General features: G+C 44.1%; 1 protein-coding gene across 1 annotated transcript; it reads left to right on the top strand.

Annotated features, from left to right (window-relative positions):
- Positions 1–404: 404 nt before the first annotated feature.
- On the top strand, positions 405–19953 carry rars1 (arginyl-tRNA synthetase 1). The gene is made up of 15 exons (XM_084565573.1): positions 405–588; positions 1766–1900; positions 2445–2633; positions 3207–3315; positions 3591–3691; positions 4381–4502; positions 4803–4923; positions 5012–5141; positions 5731–5835; positions 6134–6312; positions 8230–8339; positions 8832–8937; positions 16425–16597; positions 17041–17288; positions 19232–19953. Exons 1-15 carry the CDS (start codon positions 544–546, stop codon positions 19339–19341), a joined length of 1983 nt encoding a protein of 660 aa, XP_084421699.1. The 5' UTR covers positions 405–543; the 3' UTR covers positions 19342–19953.
- Positions 19954–20181: the final 228 nt, after the last annotated feature.

Raw genomic sequence — 20181 nt, 5'->3', positions numbered from 1 at the left:
TGTTGATTCTGACGTGTGCAACACGTTCACAGGACTGAGATTTACGGTTCCCTACGGTGCAGCAACTCGGACATAAAATGTACAAATACCTCCATGTTATTTATATATATTCAACTGTGTCCAACAATACTCAGACTGGCATTATGACCACGGTTGATTGGTTGATTTTAAGGAACCCAAAGTGTCCAAGAAAACATTTTCCACAGCTTTAAGCTTTCAAATATAAAGGGAAACCTACATTATTTACCTACATATTAAAAAAAGCACAAACTATTTCTAGTAACTGTAAAAAATACTTCAATATCATGTAAATGTATTTAGTTTCACTTTTGATTGTAATATCTTTCAAGTCCAATAGGTGGCGGTGTGGCCCTTTAACTGTCCCGTTCATTAAAGACAAACGAAGAAGACGCAGATGACGTTTGCAGCACCGGAAGTGTCCTAAATAAAGTTCCCAACTTCTTCCTCCTCTCAGTTTGTTTCATCAGCCACGAGATTCCACCTCCAGCAGACTGAAGAGTTTCTCCGCTGCGGTTCTGGATCATGGGAGACCTGGTGAAAGAGTACACAGCCCGGCTACAGCAGCAGGTCAGCGCCCGCCTCGGATCTGTGGGGTAGCTAACATTAGCCACAAGGCCAAACGTGTGTTTGTTAGCACCGGTGACAGCCTGTTAGCTACGCGGCATTTCTGCGCCAAACTTGGTACATCAAATTGCTAATTTAAAGTTTTTCGCTATTATTAAAAAAAAAGCTACACGACATAAATAAAATAAATAATGCTGGAGAGTAACCTGGCTTCGCTGTTAAATTCGGCTAACAGCAAACACGGATTTTGTTAGTCGAAATCAAATTATTATTATTATTTTTTACCTTTTATTTTAGAAGCTTACCGACGGTGCAGTGATGTGACAGCGCGTTGGCGGACAGCACCATGAGTTATATATGGATAAAAAAAATGTGTGATTGTATTTATTGTTTAATTTCTTTGCCGAACTCACCAGAATATCCCGTTGTTATTTCCTGTGTGAAGTTATGTCCAATGATTTATGGGATTTTCATGAAATACAACCAAATGTTAATTTGTTAGATATTTGAATGGAGTCTTGCGTGGGTCATTTTTCTCCACAGAGCAGTTTGTCATGTCACACAATGGTCTTGAGAGGGACATTAGATTTTTACAGGAAAAATAAATGCTGGTTTCATCACTCAGTCTGAACTAATATATTTTTCTAAGTTAATTAATCATTATCATAAAATCACAGAAAAATGACTCAAGGACAGATGACTGATGGACTGAATGTTTTAGTTGAATCCAAAACAAAGAATAACATTCAGAGATATCTGACTTACTGACAGACATGATGAGGAAAAGTAAAATATGTTCACAAGGAGCAGAAATCTGACATTTTGCTTAAAAATGACTAAAGTGTTTCATCGGTTAAAGTTAAATCCGTCATTAATGTCAAAACATTTTCACTTTGTATTTCAAAGCTTCGTTGCATCATAAACCAGTAACCTACTTTTGGTTTCATTTTGATTTCATGGTATTTATTTGTTATCAGGTTTCCTCCTAGCAGGATAATAATAATTAACAGATTATAACTGAATGTTGTCACCTTTCTAAGATACGTGTTTAATAAACTAACACTGATTTCTGTCTCTAGTCTCATGTAGACGTCTGTTACTACAGAGGTTTACTACAAGGCTCTGTGCTTGGTCCTCTGTTGTTTAAACTAACAACATTTGTTTTTAATTTATTTCACAGGAGCAGGACATCCAACGTCTTTCTGCAGAAATCGAGAGCCTCCAATCGCCACAGACACAGAACCTGTCGCCACGACTGGACGAGCTGCGGGAGGAAAACGCCAAACTGAAGTATCGACTCAACATCCTGCAGAGGGTGAGCGATGGTTGGAAGATGGACAGAGCAGAGACCAACTTATTTAGTATCTGGAGATATATTATGAATACTGGGACGGTTCCTCAGAGTTTAGTCTGATGGTTGATTTTGAGAAAGAGAACTCAACAAAGACTCTTTAGAGCGGAAGCGATGATACTGATAATGGTTAGCATGGCACATACACACCTATAAAACTAAACCGGCTGTTCAAGATTCTCTTCACTAAAGCCCACATTTTTGGCACTTGGCCCAAACCTCAGCTGTTGTTGGTCTAGTCCTGGTATCTGTGGAACGATAATCAAAATGTTGATCAACCTCAGTTAGAGCAGGAGCAAGGTGTGTGTGTATGCTGCCACCTCCTGGTAGATAGTTAATCTAAAAACATGCCAATTAATTATTTGAATGAAATAATTTAAAGAAAAACAAATGGATGGATTGTAATGCTGTTAAAACAACGGTAGCTTTGTCAGTTTTCATAAGTCACGTGATCATCAGTGTTTCCTCAGCTCGTATCGTCTCCGTGAACGTCCGCTTGTTTCCTCAGAGTCTCCAAGAAGAGTCGACCGACTGCAGTAAAGCCATGGTGAACATCAACCGGCAGCTCCAGGAGATTTTCGGCGTGGCCATCCGGGCGTCCTGTCCCGAGCTGGACAACCCTCCGCTGGCCGTCACCCCCAACCAGCAGGCCAAGTTTGGAGACTACCAGTGTAACAGTGCCATGGCCATGTCCCAGGTCAGACTGCAGCTTCTGCTCCTGCACCGTCCAGACCTTGAATTAACGTCCAGCCTCGTCTCTGTCCACACCTAAATGTGTCTCTGCATGTGTCTCCAGACAGAACTTGAGATCTGATCTCAGTCTCTCTCTGTACGTCTCAGTAAATATCACTGAACCATGAAAGACTTGAAGAGATGATACGTATTTTGGAACAAGCTCTAAATTTTCCTTCTTTTATTGAAAACATTAACTTCTTATTTATTTATTGGTGTCCTGACGTTTTAGAGACAAAACTCTCTAGAGACCAGATCAGTGTTCACACCTGGACTCTAGAGACCAGATCAGTGTTCACACCTGGACCTGTTTAACCTGGACTCTAGAGACCAGATCAGTGTTCACACCTGGACCTGTTTAACCTGGACTCTAGAGACCAGATCAGTGTTCACACCTGGAGTTTAAGCGTAACACTTGAGTTTAGATTACCCAGGTTGGATGTTAATACGAGGTCTGGACGCTGAGAGAATCTCCAGCAGTATCAGTTCATCTCATAGACTTTAAACCAGACTGTGTCTGACATGTGTCCTGTTGCAGATGCTGAAGGTCAAAGGGATCAAAGTCAACCCGAGGGAAATCGCAGAGAAGATCGTCAAAAACCTTCCTGACAACGATCTCGTCCTGAAAACTGAAATTGCAGGACCAGGTAAAGAACTTAATGACTTTTCTTTGCTGCTGAAAAACGTTTGGTTCCAGTGAGTCCTGACTAATGTGCTAGTCTGTTATTATTCATTGTTTGGATCCATGTTAGCTGTTCACTCATATTCCTGAGGTCAATAAAACCTTAAAGTCAGATTGCATCTATTTGCATGTACGCTGATTATGAGATAAACTTCCTGCCATTTGTTTAGTTTTGCTTTTATCTACTAAATATTCACATGCATCTTGTCGTCACCGTTTTAATATCTGTTTTATCTTCAGGCTTCATCAACATCCACCTCAAGAAGACGTATGTGTCTAAACTATTGAGCAACCTGTTGGTCAATGGAGTGCAGCCTCCACCTCTGCCGTCCAAGAAGAAGGTTCGTTCACATAATATTTTTAGCTTTCTAATGTAGATAAAGACAAATGGTCACTTTACTTATACAGTCTGGTCCTTTAGAGTCTATCCACACTATTCTCCATCAACTATGAACCACATGGTGACTTACCTGACAGAATCTGAGCCTGATGCATACATGGTTCTTTGCTTCCATCTAGTGGAGTAATGATGGTACTACACATAAGAAACACTTAGATTTGTTTTTGTGACTCGTTTTATGCGAATAGTTTTATGGATTCTATAATGTGCACAATGTCAGAATTTAATGATGTATAGGCTTAAACAAAATGTCCAAAGATCGTGTTTCCTCCATGTTGTGTAGTATTTTGTTGCCACATTTCCAGAGATAAAAACCCAGTGCGACACACTTTGGGTACTTGGGTTATCCTAATGTTTAAATGGTTCTATTTTTACTAGAACCTTTGTAGAACATGTGTGCTTTGTGGTATTTCTATAAACTCTTGGTCCTGTTCTAGTCAGTGTGTTGCTGTATCAGTTCATTGCTGTCAGGGTGTTTTCTATTATCTAAATGTGAATTTCTCCTTTAGTTTATCACAGATTAATTAAACATAATAACATCCATGATATTGATGTTATTGATGCAGTAACCCTTAGTGCTGTGGTTTGTTTTATTTTACTTACCGTTACCGTTTTGTTTGTGCTGCTCAGGTGGTGGTGGACTTCTCGTCCCCTAACATTGCCAAAGAGATGCACGTGGGTCACCTGCGCTCCACCATCATTGGGGACAGCATGTGTCGACTCTTTGAGTTTCTGGGCTACGACGTTCTCAGGTCAGTTAACCCCGCGATGCTAAGCTAGGCTAACCCCCGCTGTGTGTTGCTTCCATTGTTTTAACATGCTAGCTAGCTAGCTAGATTTAGCCACCACAGCTAATGTTTACATGCTAACATGGTTCTGGGCTGTTAGCATTCAAACATCTGTTAATGTAAAGACCAGTTGGGTTATCCATTGAAGTGATTACATGTGAGACATCTTAAATATCCACTGACTAACATTTGATTAAGTTTTCCCAGAATCCCCAGTGGCTCCTGTAAAGGCTCTGAAACATGAAACTGTTTTACTCTTCACAGGTTGAACCATGTGGGAGACTGGGGCACTCAGTTTGGGATGCTCATCGCCCACCTGCAGGATAAGTTTCCTGACTACCTGACAGTCTCTCCTCCCATCAGTGACCTGCAGGCCTTCTACAAAGTCAGTTTATTTTCTGTCTGTCTTCATCTTTTACTCTGTCGTCTTTCTCTTCTGACCCGTCATCTGTCTGTCTTCCTCCGTCCATCAGGAGTCAAAGAAGCGCTTCGACGAGGAGGAGGACTTTAAGAAACGAGCGTACCAGTGTGTTGTCAGACTGCAGAGCAAAGAACCGGAGTTCATCAAGGCCTGGAACCTCATCTGTGACGTTTCCAGGAGTGGTGAGCTTCCTGTTAAATGTTGTGACTTGAATCCTGAAATTAAATGTGAAGCTAATCAGCAGCTCTTTGTTAGACTTGGGACGAAACGTGGTCACTTGGTTGACAGGATCTGGTCCCTGTGGCTCAGTTTCATACAGGGTCAGTTTGTCTCCATCTAGTGGGTAGAATGTGATGATGTCCAGGATAAATAAAATGTCCAAAGGTTGAATTGTGTGTACGTTGCCTCCTGTAGTGGAAACAGTAGTAGTTTGTAGCCAGATTCCCTTTCAAGAGGTAAAAACCCAACGTGGAACACTTTGGGTTCTTTGGTTCTCCAGATGTCCAGATGGAGACATGGATTTCCTCACTTTTAACGTGTGGGTTAGGATGTTTTAAGTAAATATAATAACACCTTGACGTGTTGTTGCAGCAGGAAAAAAATCCGAGGGTTACAAAGGCAACTAGAGCGTAGAGCGTCCACTGGAGACTAAATGTCTTCTACTAATAAGATGGTCAACGAGACGAGGCTTCTCATAGAAGCTGCTGTTGTGTCGTAGCGTTTGTCCATGAGGTGAAATGAGTTTGTATTTTTTCTGTGTGTGTGTTTCAGAGTTTCAGAAGGTTTACAACTGTCTGGACATCGAGATCATTGAGAGAGGAGAGTCCTTCTACCAGGACATGATGACGGAGGTGGTGAAGGAGTTTGAGCAGAAAGGTCGGGAAGGAAAACTGCTTTAAATGGACAATAAAAGCTAGAAATGAGTAGCTCTGACTTAAACACCATCTTATTTCATGTTTCTGTTCTGTCACTAATGTTGTTGAAAGCTTCAATTTAATTTAAGAGAATTTAGTTATTTGGTCATATACAACATTCAAACTGTAAACTGCAGTTACCTGTTGTAGCCACCAGGGGGTGATATTACCTCATAAATGTCTCTCCTGTCAGCTGGTGCCCTTCTCTTTTATTTATTTAATCTCATAACTATCATTGTCTTTCGTCTCTCTGTCTCCAGGCCTGGTGGAGATGGACGAGGGACGTAAGATCGTCTTTGCTCCGGGTCAGTCCGTCCCTCTCACCGTCGTCAAGTCGGACGGAGGCTACACCTACGACACGTCGGACCTCGCCGCTCTGCACCAGCGCATCTACGACGAGAAGGCCGACATCATCATCTACGTGACGGACAGCGGACAGGTGGGCGGGGCCAAAGGGAGAGGGAGAGGGAGGGGCGATCAAGGAGCGTAGGAACACAGGAAGTAAACAGGAAGTTCATCAAACAGTTGTCTGCTTAGGAGGAGAGAGGGAGAAGGAGGTGATACAAGGAAGGAGGAGAAGGAGTAGAAAAGGAGGAGGAGGATGAGGAGGATGGAGGGGAAAGTGGCTGAAGGAGGAAGAAAAGGAGGGATAGGAGACGTATTTTTTTTGTTCCAGACGTTTAGTCCAGGTGGAGCAGACCTATTTGTTCCAGACCTCCTCACCTGATGGTGTTTAGTCCAGGTGGAGCAGACCTGTTAGGTCCAGACCTCCTCACCTGATGGTGTGTAGTCCAGGTGGAGCAGACCTGTTAGGTCCAGACCTCCTCACCTGATGGTGTGTAGTCCAGGTGGAGCAGACCTGTTAGGTCCAGACCTCCTCACCTGATGGTGTTTAGTCCAGGTGGAGCAGACCTGTTAGGTCCAGACCTCCTCACCTGATGGTGTGTAGTCCAGGTGGAGCAGACCTGTTAGGTCCAGACCTCCTCACCTGATGGTGTGTAGTCCAGGTGGAGCAGACCTGTTAGGTCCAGACCTCCTCACCTGATGGTGTTTAGTCCAGGTGGAGCAGACCTGTTTGTTCCAGACCTCCTCACTTGATGGTGTGTAGTCCAGGTGGAGCAGACCTGTTAGGTCCAGACCTCCTCACCTGATGGTGTTTAGTCCAGGTGGAGCAGACCTGTTTGGTCCAGACCTCCTCACCTGATGGTGTTTAGTCCAGGTGGAGCAGACCTGTTTGTTCCAGACCTCCTCACCTGGTGGTGTTTAGTCCAGGTGGAGCAGACCTGTTTGTTCCAGACCTCCTCACCTGATGGTGTTTAGTCCAGGTGGAGCAGACCTGTTAGGTCCAGACCTCCTCACCTGATGGTGTTTAGTCCAGGTGGAGCAGACCTCCTCACCTGATGGTGTTTAGTCCAGGTGGAGCAGACCTGTTAGGTCCAGACCTCCTCACCTGATGGTGTTTAGTCCAGGTGGAGCAGACCTGTTTGTTCCAGACCTCCTCACCTGATGGTGTTTAGTCCAGGTGGAGCAGACCTCCTCACCTGATGGTGTTTAGTCCAGGTGGAGCAGACCTCCTCACCTGATGGTGTTTAGTCCAGGTGGAGCAGACCTGTTAGGTCCAGACCTCCTCACCTGATGGTGTTTAGTCCAGGTGGAGCAGACCTGTTTGTTCCAGACCTCCTCACCTGATGGTGTTTAGTCCAGGTGGAGCAGACCTCCTCACCTGGTGGTGTTTAGTCCAGGTGGAGCAGACCTGTTTGTTCCAGACCTCCTCACCTGATGGTGTTTAGTCCAGGTGGAGCAGACCTGTTAGGTCCAGACCTCCTCACCTGATGGTGTTTAGTCCAGGTGGAGCAGACCTCCTCACCTGATGGTGTTTAGTCCAGGTGGAGCAGACCTCCTCACCTGATGGTGTTTAGTCCAGGTGGAGCAGACCTGTTAGGTCCAGACCTCCTCACCTGATGGTGTTTAGTCCAGGTGGAGCAGACCTCCTCACCTGATGGTGTTTAGTCCAGGTGGAGCAGACCTCCTCACCTGATGGTGTTTAGTCCAGGTGGAGCAGACCTCCTCACCTGATGGTGTTTTAGTCCAGGTGGAGCAGACCTGTTAGGTCCAGACCTCCTCACCTGATGGTGTTTTAGTCCAGGTGGAGCAGACCTGTTTGTTCCAGACCTCCTCACCTGATGGTGTGTAGTCCAGGTGGAGCAGACCTGTTAGGTCCAGACCTCCTCACCTGATGGTGTTTTAGTCCAGGTGGAGCAGACCTGTTTGTTCCAGACCTCCTCACCTGATGGTGTGTAGTCCAGGTGGAGCAGACCTATGTGGTCCAGACCTCTAACTCTCTTGTCTCCTTCAGTCCAGTCACTTCCAGCTGGTGTTTGCAGCGGCTCAGATGATTGGCTGGTACGACCCCCAGGTGACCAGGGTGGAGCATGCAGGCTTCGGGGTGGTGCTGGGAGAAGACAAGTGAGTCACATGACCAGATTATTTAAAGATGGCGTCTCCCTCTTCATCATCATTACTCCTCTTCTTCTCTTTGCCTCCTTTCAGTTACCCCTGCCTCTTCTTCTTCACCTCCTTCTCCTTTCTCCTCCATTCACCCTTCTCTCCCTCTATCTCTTCAAGTTAACCCTTCTCTTCCTCCTTTTGTCTTCATCCCATCCTCCTCCTCTTCTTTCCTCTACTTTTCCTCATCCTTCTCTTCTCTCCTAATCCTGTTTTCTTCACCTCTTCCTCCTCTTCCTCCTCTCCCTCCACCTCCTTCTCTTCTTCCCTTTTGTCGTCTTCTTCTTCTCCTCCACCTCCTCCTTTTCACTACATCCTCTTTGTCTCCTCTTCCTCCTCCTCCTTCTTTAAGTGAATCTCATCACCGTCTATAAAACCTTTTACTCTTTAAATATTTGGACGTGGACACGTCTCATCTTTCTTCTTCTTGTGTTTTTGTCGTTTTCTGCTCAGGAAGAAGTTTAAGACTCGTTCTGGAGACACCGTGAGACTAATGGACCTGTTGGACGAGGGACTGAAGAGATGCATGGACAAACTGAAGGAGAAGGAGAGAGACAAGGTGAGAGACAAGAGAACGTGGCCTCCTTTACTCTGCTTACTCTTCTTACTCTCATCCTCCTTATTGTTTACACTTTGACCTTTTCTTTCTTCTTCCTCCTCCTTTTCTTCTTCTTTTCGTTTGTCCCCCATCAGAGCTTTTGCATTCTTCTTCTTTCTTCTCCTTCTTCTTCCTCTTCCTCCACATCTCCTCCTCCTCCTCCTCCTCCTCCTCCTCCTCCTCCTCCTCCTACTTTAACTTTCTTTAACAAAAATCACTTCAAGTTATTAAAAACAAAGTTTTCATAACTTTTCTTCCTTCAAGGGAAAGAAAAAGTGAAAATAGAAATAATTTATTTTTCCTCTCTTGTGTATATAATAGACACTAAAAAGTTTGAAGCTTTTTTCAGAAGAAGAAGAAGAAGAAGCAGACTGGCTGCAGCACCTCATGACTGTTTCTTTTTTTATGTAATGACGAGGCCGTGGAGGATATTTATCGTTTTATTTGAGTGCGTTTCATTTTTAATCGTCCTAATAAGTGTCTCTCATTCTGAACGTCTAGTGAAACTTCCAGCAGACGTTCCTTGAGCTCATTTTATGATGATTTCATATCAGAGTGTTTAGAGTCAAATGTTTAATCTTTGATCAGCAGTAAGAGGTCCGGCCAGCAGCTCATTATTTCTGCCCTACGCTCAGATCATTTTACAGTAATGATCAGCCCTCTCTCTACAGTAGCCGTTAATCCTTCTCGCTGTCGTCCTGCACCGAGCCGTCCGTCCCTCCGTCCCTCCGTCCCTCCGTCCCTCCGTCCCGCCGTCCGTCGTCTGCTGAGCTGTGAAATCATTCTTTCATCTGCAGCTTCTCTTCCTCTGCAGACGCTTTAGTCTCAAAAACAAGAGCGAGAACTATTTTTAGCCGAACAGTTAATGTGTCTCGTGTGTCTCTGTGGGTCATGCTGCAGAGATTTAGTGAAAAAAAAAGACTTATGGAAATTAGCCTCCTGCAACGACAATTAGTGAGAGGAGTCTGTCATGGATACCCGGTGTCTGACCTAATTGCCTGCAGATCCATTTGTGCACTCATTTCACACAGGAAGCTCATTTTCATTGTTTATTTGTAGCCAGGCTGGAAGCTAACGTTTAAAATCATTCATTTGATGATTCGTTTTAACGGCAGCCCCGCCCCCCCCCCACCTCTACCAGAAGACCAGTCACAAGGTTAAAGCTTGAGACACGTGTAATGTCCTTTAAATGACAGGACATCTGTCCCCCAGCTGTAAAACCTTTCACCGTTATTATATCTGATGTGATTTATTTAGAGATGCTTCAGTTTCTTCTTTAATCCTCCTCCTTTTCCCTCTACTTCATCTCTCATGTGTCCAGAAGCTTTCAGGTTGGATGTTGGTCTTGAAATCAAGTCTCATGTGAGATTTCAACAGAAATTGGGCAGATTTGAAATAAATAAATAAATAAATCCAAGGATATTCTGAACCAATACTGGATCTTTTGAATCAGCCTTAATAATAACAGCAGCTCTCGTCCTGTACGCTGATTCACTTCAGATGTCCATCTTTGTTAAACTTCACCATAATAAACAAAAAAAGACTCATGAAGACGTCCCCTACGTCTGTGGGATGGGACATTTATACTCTCTTGGTTTTGTTGACAGAATGATCGGCAACTAGCAGAAGTAGCTGGACAGTTGAGGCTTCTGGGCTTTATTTGGTTTATTTGGTCATAAACAAAGATATTTGACAAATTAAAGACCAGAGTCCATGACCATGTCACCAGAGTTAGTGGGATCTGTCCTTTCAGTCTGGACCAAAGCTGTGCCCCTACCAGTGAAGCACCACATCCCAGAAATCTGTAAACAGCATCAACTGGACTTGTTTAGAACTCAAGACGTCTAGAAACCAAACGACAGGTTAGAAGTTTAAAGGACTCTCTCCTTTGAGGACAACCCTGCAAGTCCAGTTGCCCTTGTCGTCAGCTTTTGGGATAAACCCCGACCTGTTGGCTTTGAATCCTTTGAGGCCAAAGTTGTTTGTTTCAGAAATCAGACCAAACAACTTTTCCATGACCAGTTGTCCCGTGGCTCAGACTGGACCTTGTTAACAGTGGTGGTTGCTCTGCGTCCAAAGCCGTTCGCTCCATCCCGAGGCCATCATTAGATGTTTTCTCATCTTTTCACACAACAGAACTCTTGTTTGCACCTCCTGGTGTTGTGTCTAAGAAGTGGACGTACGAGGGAGCAGACCCTGGTTGAATAATATCTGGAGGTGGAAACAGCGACTGATTTTAATTCTGAGGAGGTTGAACAGAACCAGAGCCAGCATGGTTTCCCTGCAGGCCTCTCTGGCCCAGCGCTGTGTTCTCCGTCTGGGTCGTTGCCCATGACTACCATCTGCTAACCCGGCCTGATTACAACCGTCCCCGGCCCATGGCCTCCATGAGCCTCCGCCTGCACCGCTAGCTCTGCTGCTGCTGCTGCTGCTTTACCTTCTGGTTCTGATCTTCTTTTTCTGTTTAGTGTTTTTGTGTCTAATACTTTTATTTCCTGTTATGTTCTGCTCTTTCCTGCTCTGTCCTGGTCCTCCCTGTCCTGTCCTGTCACACACTTCCTGTCCTGTCCAGTTTTTAGATGAGTTATCTTTGATAGCTGACCTGTAATCTCTGGTTGTTTTGTGGGACTATGTTGGAACTTTTCCTGGGGACGATAGAAACCTGGAAGTCACAGAGCAAACTTTATTCCAGTACAATCCAATAAGATCAAATCAGATTTGATAAAAGATTGAAGATTTGTCCTTAAGTGAGTCACTGCTTCCAGCTTCCTGTCTTCCTAAAGTCTGTCCTTGTCTTCCTTGTCTTCTCCTAGAGTTGGTCTCCTGTAGCTTCCTAAAGTCTGTCCTTGTCTTCCTTGTCTTCTCCTAGAGTTGGTCTCCTGTAGCTTCCTAAAGTCTGTCCTTGTCTTCCTTGTCTTCTCCTAGAGTTGGTCTCCTGTGTCTTCCTAAAGTCTGTCCTTGTCTTCCTTGTCTTCTCCTAGAGTTGGTCTCCTGTAGCGTCCTAAAGTCTGTCCTTGTCTTCCTTGTCTTCTCCTAGAGCTGGTCTCCTGTAGCTTCCTAAAGTCTGTCCTTGTCTTCCTTGTCTTCTCCTAGAGTTGGTCTCCTGTAGCTTCCTAAAGTCTGTCCTTGTCTTCCTTGTCTTCTCCTAGAGTTGGTCTCCTGTAGCTTCCTAAAGTCTGTCCTTGTCTTCCTTGTCTTCTCCTAGAGTTGGTCTCCTGTGTCTTCCTAAAGTCTGTCCTTGTCTTCCTTGTCTTCTCCTAGAGTTGGTCTCCTGTAGCGTCCTAAAGTCTGTCCTTGTCTTCCTTGTCTTCTCCTAGAGCTGGTCTCCTGTAGCTTCCTAAAGTCTGTCCTTGTCTTCCTTGTCTTCTCCTAGAGTTGGTCTCCTGTGTCTTCCTAAAGTCTGTCCTTGTCTTCCTTGTCTTCTCCTAGAGTTGGTCTCCTGTAGCGTCCTAAAGTCTGTCCTTGTCTTCCTTGTCTTCTCCTAGAGTTGGTCTCCTGTAGCGTCCTAAAGTCTGTCCTTGTCTTCCTTGTCTTCTCCTAGAGCTGGTCTCCTGTAGCTTCCTAAAGTCTGTCCTTGTCTTCCTTGTCTTCTCCTAGAGTTGGTCTCCTGTGTCTTCCTAAAGTCTTTCCTTGTCTTCCTTGTCTTCTCCTAGAGTTGGTCTCCTGTAGCTTCCTAAAGTCTGTCCTTGTCTTCCTTGTCTTCTCCTAGAGTTGTTCTCCTGTGTCGTCCTAAAGTCTGTCCTTGTCTTCCTTGTCTTCTCCTAGAGTTGGTCTCCTGTAGCTTCCTAAAGTCTGTCCTTGTCTTCTCCTAGAGGTGGTCTCCTGTAGCTTCCTAAAGTCTGTCCTTGTCTTCTCCTAGAGGTGGTCTCCTGTAGCTTCCTAAAGTCTGTCCTTGTCTTCCTTGTCTTCTCCTAGAGTTGGTCTCCTGTGTCTTCCTAAAGTCTGTCCTTGTCTTCCTTGTCTTCTCCTAGAGGTGGTCTCCTGTAGCTTCCTAAAGTCTGTCCTTGTCTTCCTTGTCTTCTCCTAGAGTTGGTCTCCTGTAGCTTCCTAAAGTCTGTCCTTGTCTTCCTTGTCTTCTCCTAGAGTTGGTCTCCTGTAGCTTCCTAAAGTCTGTCCTTGTCTTCCTTGTCTTCTCCTAGAGTTGGTCTCCTGTAGCTTCCTAAAGTCTGTCCTTGTCTTCCTTGTCTTCTCCTAGAGTTGGTCTCCTGTGTCTTCCTAAAGTCTGTCCTTGTCTTCCTTGTCTTCTCCTAGAGTTGGTCTCCTGTAGCGTCCTAAAGTCTGTCCTTGTCTTCCTTGTCTTCTCCTAGAGCTGGTCTCCTGTAGCTTCCTAAAGTCTGTCCTTGTCTTCCTTGTCTTCTCCTAGAGTTGGTCTCCTGTAGCTTCCTAAAGTCTGTCCTTGTCTTCCTTGTCTTCTCCTAGAGTTGGTCTCCTGTAGCTTCCTAAAGTCTGTCCTTGTCTTCCTTGTCTTCTCCTAGAGTTGGTCTCCTGTGTCTTCCTAAAGTCTGTCCTTGTCTTCCTTGTCTTCTCCTAGAGTTGGTCTCCTGTAGCGTCCTAAAGTCTGTCCTTGTCTTCCTTGTCTTCTCCTAGAGCTGGTCTCCTGTAGCTTCCTAAAGTCTGTCCTTGTCTTCCTTGTCTTCTCCTAGAGTTGGTCTCCTGTGTCTTCCTAAAGTCTGTCCTTGTCTTCCTTGTCTTCTCCTAGAGTTGGTCTCCTGTAGCGTCCTAAAGTCTGTCCTTGTCTTCCTTGTCTTCTCCTAGAGTTGGTCTCCTGTAGCGTCCTAAAGTCTGTCCTTGTCTTCCTTGTCTTCTCCTAGAGCTGGTCTCCTGTAGCTTCCTAAAGTCTGTCCTTGTCTTCCTTGTCTTCTCCTAGAGTTGGTCTCCTGTGTCTTCCTAAAGTCTTTCCTTGTCTTCCTTGTCTTCTCCTAGAGTTGGTCTCCTGTAGCTTCCTAAAGTCTGTCCTTGTCTTCCTTGTCTTCTCCTAGAGTTGTTCTCCTGTGTCGTCCTAAAGTCTGTCCTTGTCTTCCTTGTCTTCTCCTAGAGTTGGTCTCCTGTAGCTTCCTAAAGTCTGTCCTTGTCTTCTCCTAGAGGTGGTCTCCTGTAGCTTCCTAAAGTCTGTCCTTGTCTTCTCCTAGAGGTGGTCTCCTGTAGCTTCCTAAAGTCTGTCCTTGTCTTCCTTGTCTTCTCCTAGAGTTGGTCTCCTGTGTCTTCCTAAAGTCTGTCCTTGTCTTCCTTGTCTTCTCCTAGAGTTGGTCTCCTGTAGCTTCCTAAAGTCTGTCCTTGTCTTCCTTGTCTTCTCCTAGAGTTGGTCTCCTGTAGCTTCCTAAAGTCTGTCCTTGTCTTCCTTGTCTTCTCCTAGAGTTGTTCTCCTGTGTCGTCCTAAAGTCTGTCCTTGTCTTCCTTGTCTTCTCCTAGAGTTGGTCTCCTGTGTCTTCCTAAAGTCTGTCCTTGTCTTCCTTGTCTTCTCCTAGAGTTGGTCTCCTGTGTCTTCCTAAAGTCTGTCCTTGTCTTCCTTGTCTTCTCCTAGAGTTGGTCTCCTGTAGCTTCCTAAAGTCTGTCCTTGTCTTCCTTGTCTTCTCCTAGAGTTGGTCTCCTGTAGCTTCCTAAAGTCTGTCCTTGTCTTCCTTGTCTTCTCCTAGAGTTGTTCTCCTGTAGCTTCCTAAAGTCTGTCCTTGTCTTCTCCTACAGTTGGTCTCCTGTAGCTTCCTAAAGTCTGTCCTTGTCTTCTCCTAGAGGTGGTCTCCTGTAGCTTCCTAAAGTCTGTCCTTGTCTTCCTTGTCTTCTCCTAGAGTTGGTCTCCTGTAGCTTCCTAAAGTCTGTCCTTGTCTTCCTTGTCTTCTCCTAGAGCTGGTCTCCTGTAGCTTCCTAAAGTCTGTCCTTGTCTTCCTTGTCTTCTCCTAGAGTTGGTCTCCTGTAGCTTCCTAAAGTCTGTCCTTGTCTTCTCCTAGAGGTGGTCTCCTGTAGCTTCCTAAAGTCTGTCCTTGTCTTCCTTGTCTTCTCCTAGAGTTGGTCTCCTGTAGCTTCCTAAAGTCTGTCCTTGTCTTCTCCTAGAGGTGGTCTCCTGTAGCTTCCTAAAGTCTGTCCTTGTCTTCTCCTAGAGGTGGTCTCCTGTAGCTTCCTAAAGTCTGTCCTTGTCTTCCTTGTCTTCTCCTAGAGTTGGTCTCCTGTAGCTTCCTAAAGTCTGTCCTTGTCTTCCTTGTCTTCTCCTAGAGTTGGTCTCCTGTAGCTTCCTAAAGTCTGTCCTTGTCTTCCTTGTCTTCTCCTAGAGTTGGTCTCCTGTGTCTTCCTAAAGTCTGTCCTTGTCTTCCTTGTCTTCTCCTAGAGTTGGTCTCCTGTAGCTTCCTAAAGTCTGTCCTTGTCTTCCTTGTCTTCTCCTAGAGTTGGTCTCCTGTAGCTTCCTAAAGTCTGTCCTTGTCTTCCTTGTCTTCTCCTAGAGTGGACTGGATTCAGTCCAATAAATCTTTCAGTCAAAGTTAATGTAGTGTGGAGAGGGTAGCTGGTACCTTGTGTTCTCTACTCCAGAAATGTTCTGGTCATCCAACGCTGCCATAAACTCCCTAACCCTCTCTGGAAGATGTTTCTCCTTGACGCTGTCTCCAGGAAACTTTTCTCTTCTTTTAAACGTTCAGTGTTTGTTGTTGTTGTTGTTTGGGTGCAGCCTTTGACTGAGTGGACTCCATGGATTCTGTTTAGTCATTTTGTTGGTTCTACTATTGAATGATCAGCCTTGACACTTGCCAAGTTTTGGGGTCAAGGTGGTTTATGGGAGACCTGAAACAAAAAACTACTAAAGACCAGACTTGGTTGAGGCCCAGTAATGATCAGATCATTTTAAAAATGCTTCAAATTTCCCGATACCAATTTGGAAATCCATAATTAATATTAATCCTTAATTAATAGAACTCAAAGCACCTTTGAGTTGTTTCCTTCTATGTGTTTGGATGACAGTCTAATTTGTCATTTGTAATTTGACTTGTCCTGTTTGGCCACAACTTGTCAGAAGTTTTTCCATCTATCAAGAGTTGCTGGAGGTTTGATCACATTTCCTCCTCCATAAGTAGATGAAGTTGCGCCTCAAATGAAACTTTCTGTCATAGTTCGTCTCATTAATTCTCGTCACATCTTCACTCTGTCAGACAACGGCAGGTTTTTAGTTTTCCAATCAAAGCATTATCATAAAATCTTCCTCCTCTTTAGTCCCTGTGGTATCAAACACGTCAAATATAGGTTCAAGGAAGGCTATGACTTAATAAGTCACTTTAATCTATGCCTGTGGTTAGAAAATTAGATTCATTATTTGAATTAAATTCAAGTCACTGGTAGGAAGCTGAAGTGGTGCCTTCAGTAATTACAGGCTGATTAAAAACTACAGTTATCAACGTTTTAAAGCCCAGCGTTGGCTGAGCAAGGTGAAGATTGAGCGCTTTAATAAATGAAACCTAATCTTTCTGCAGGTCCTGACTCCAGAGGAGCTCACCAAGGCTCAGAGGTCGGTCGCGTTCGGCTGCATCAAGTACGCCGACCTGTCCCACAACAGAGTCAACGACTACATCTTCTCCTTTGACAAGATGTTGGACGACAGAGGCAACACGGCGGCGTACCTCCTCTACGCCTTCACCCGCATCAGGTGATGGTTCACTTTCATAAACGGCACCTGGAACCTGAGCTTTTCAGAACATGAGAACCACAGGTGTCCAGCTGTGTTGTCCCTGGTCCAACTCTATACCAGTGTGATTGATTTACAGCCACTAATGATCAGACGTCGTTTATAAAGAGACTCAGGTTTCTGTCGGACTCAGCTGTAACTTGAAATTGATGCTAAATTAGCTTCCTGAATAGCATTTTGATTTTAAAAATACTTCTTAAAATGTTCTCACTGATCACACTGGAAATCAAAGACATCGATCCAAGTGACGAGGGAGGGGTGAGGATCTGATGCTGCTGCTTGAAGTCAGGAGAGAAAAAGACTAAGACGACTAACGGCCACAAGACCAGGACGTTGCACTTAACATGTCTTCAACCTGAGCCGTAAGATAACATGTGCCGTCCCACCTGTTGACCGTCCCGTAGGTCCATAGCCCGTCTGGCCAACATTGACGAGGAGACTTTGAGGAAAGCAGCAGAGACCACCGAGGTGCTCCTGGAGCACGAGAAGGAGTGGAAGCTGGGGAAGTGCATCCTGAGGTTCCCAGAGATTCTACAGAAGATCCTGGACGACCTGCTGCTCCACACGCTGTGCGACTACCTGTACGAGCTGGCCACCACCTTCACCGAGTTCTACGACAGCTGCTACTGCGTGGAGAAGGACAGAAGCACAGGTGAGCTACGCTAGCATACGTAGAGCTACACGGGGTTTTATGAGTTGCTGCATGAACTATATTTACCAGAAGGCATCGGACACAAGCAACTGATGTTAAACCCAGAGGTTTGATTGAATCTGTGTCCAAAAAGTAGAGATTGAGACATCGATCCTGTCATCTCCTGTGTTAGGCTTACAGATCTTGGCAGTTTCTTCCAATTTATCTTTGGGATCTTGAAGATCTCCAAGAAACGTCGAGGTGTTACAGTCATGTCCTCCTTGTGTCCAGTATCTGCTGTGACCTCCTGGTAACTAAATGTTTCTGGTAACTGCTGATCAGTGGTCTACAGCAGCTTGGAGGAATTTTAGAATAGAGTTGTAGAATTAATACCATTCCACCTTCTTCTTACTAAATACTGGAAACAGAACAAACCAACAGATTGTCTGTTTTTTTTTTTATTTTTTAATGACTCTTAAAGTCACAAAGGAAACAAGAGCAGAGATTCCTCTCAGAGTGAGACTTCCTCCCATCAAGAGTCTTCCTCTCGCTGGGAGTCCAGTTTTCACTAAAAGCCGTCTGTGCTGTTCGTCCTCCACTTGTTCTTCTAAGCATTAGATCCCTGCGGTGCTGGAGTGCTAGCTCTTCAGACTTGGAGTTGTTTAATTATGCTAATTCTGAGTTAGCGCTGCGGCAGTAGCTCCAGCTGGAGGCGATTATTTTACGTCAGTCTTCTATAAAGTAAACGCAGCCAACATGTTTAAAAGTGGCTTCACCTCCTTATGTTCACGTAGAAAGACGTCCAACCAGACTCTAGACTTGTTTGGACGATTTCTGTCCACGCACATTGGGTGGGATTGTCCCAACTGTGGACGTGGAGGTCACGTTTATTGGCTTCTTGGTCAAACAGCTCTTACAGAGACTGGAGGTGACTTTTAGATCGTTGTCCTGATGAAAGACTAAAGATGGTCCCATTAAGCTAAGAGGGATGAGTCCAGATGTCTGCTGGTCTAATGTCCTCTCCTTGTTTCTTGGTCTGAGCAGTTCTTCTTAGTTTAAGCTAGCATTTATTATTATTATTATTATTATTATTATTATTATTATTATTATTATTTATTATTATTACCACAATTAATGCCAATATTTAACTATTAGCATTTTAGCAGTTGGTGTTGTAGTTAGCAAAGTGAGCTAACGTTAAGTTCACAGTTATTATTATTATGAAAGTAAATGCTAATTTCTACCAACTACTATTTTAACATGTAAATCAGTTATAAAAGCAAGATAATGTAAAAAGTTTTAACACCTTGCTAATGTTTAGCTTTTTAAATTTTATAACAGAAAATGAAAGGACACTGTACTCTGCTATTTATTAGCATTAATTGTGGTAATATTAATAAATAATTCAACATTTAAGCGACATGCTGTGCTAGCATGAATCACAGAGTACAGTGTCCTTTCATTTTCTATTATAAATTTAAAAAGCTAAACATTAGCATGGTATTAAAACTTTTTACATTATCTTGATTTTATAACTGATTTACATGTTAAAACAGTAGTTGGTAGAAATTAGCATTTACTTCCATAATAATAATAACTGTGAACTTAATTAGCTCACTTTGCTAACTACAACGAATTACACCACCAGTTGCTAGCTAGCACAGCATGTAGCTTAAATGTTGAATTATTTATTAATATTTCCACAATTAATGCTAATAAATTACAGTTAGCATTTTACCAATTTACGCTAGCAAAGTGTGCTAATAGGTATAATTTATAATATATAATATCAGTTATAATAAGCTAATATTTAGCATTTTAATTTCAGAACAGTTTGTGACAGGACACCTCAGACTAGTTGAGCTCTCAGCTGTACTTCATGCTAACAAAGCTAATGCTAATGCTAACATACCAGACTCATCTCACCACTGGTCCTGACCTCTTCTCATTGTGTTTGTGTTCAGGTGAGGTGGTGAAGGTGAACATGTGGAGGATGCTGCTCTGTGAAGCCACGGCCGCCATCATGGCCAAAGGCTTCGACATCCTGGGCATCAACCCCGTCCACAGGATGTGATGTCACAGGACGCCAGCTGAAGATAAGTCTGTCTGACTCAAAACTAAACTCTCTGGACTTTTAGGAGTTGTGTACGGATCTTTTTTTATTAAAGAACCATCATGAAACCAGAACCTGATCTGATGTCAACGACTCTCTGATTGTTAATAGTTCATTAGATTGATTTGTCTCAGCTGGCGTTAGTCTAGAGATAAAATACGGCCTCATGGTTCAGTCTGTTCTACACAAGAACTGAAGATGTCAGAAAGACTCCTCCTCATGTTTAAAGGCTGCCTTTCATTTCATTTCATTTCACTCAGATTTTCCCCAGAAATTAAAATTCATATGAGAGAGTAGACCGGCCGTCTGGACTGGATCAATCTGAGACTCAGTAAAAAGAACTTCTATCAAGGTCTAAACCCTCGCAGGTGAAAGGAGGTGTTGCTTCAGCAGATGGAGGGAAAGTTACTGATGATGATTTCACATCTGGGACTGTTCCTTGACATTTAGGGAAACAGGAGACACAGAGGTGGGTCACTACCTTTAACATGAACCCGTCAGCAGCAGAGAGGATTTATTGTGTTGAACGTTCTGGTTCTGTGTAGACCAGGTCTACCGCCTCCCCGTTTTACTTGAGCCCCCTCCCTGCTGAGTCTGGTGTGAGTACGTGGGCTTTGTTTGCAGTCACCTAACGTGTGAGGCAAACAGATCTGATGACGTTAATTCTAATCCCAAACTCTCCGAGGCAGCCTGTGGTTGTTGAGCGTGTCTCAGCCCTCCAGACACTCTGCTGCGTTTCCTTGGATATAAAAGTTGTATGAGTCACACAGTAGTTGTTAAAGAGTGTGACCCATCTCTGAG

The sequence above is a fragment of the Chelon labrosus genome (assembly GCF_963514085.1).
Source record: "Chelon labrosus genome assembly, chromosome: 17".
Classification (NCBI taxonomy): Eukaryota; Metazoa; Chordata; class Actinopteri; order Mugiliformes; family Mugilidae; genus Chelon; species Chelon labrosus.
The sequence above is the reverse complement of the archived record's forward strand: the minus strand, read 5'-3'. Positions and strand labels throughout refer to the sequence as shown.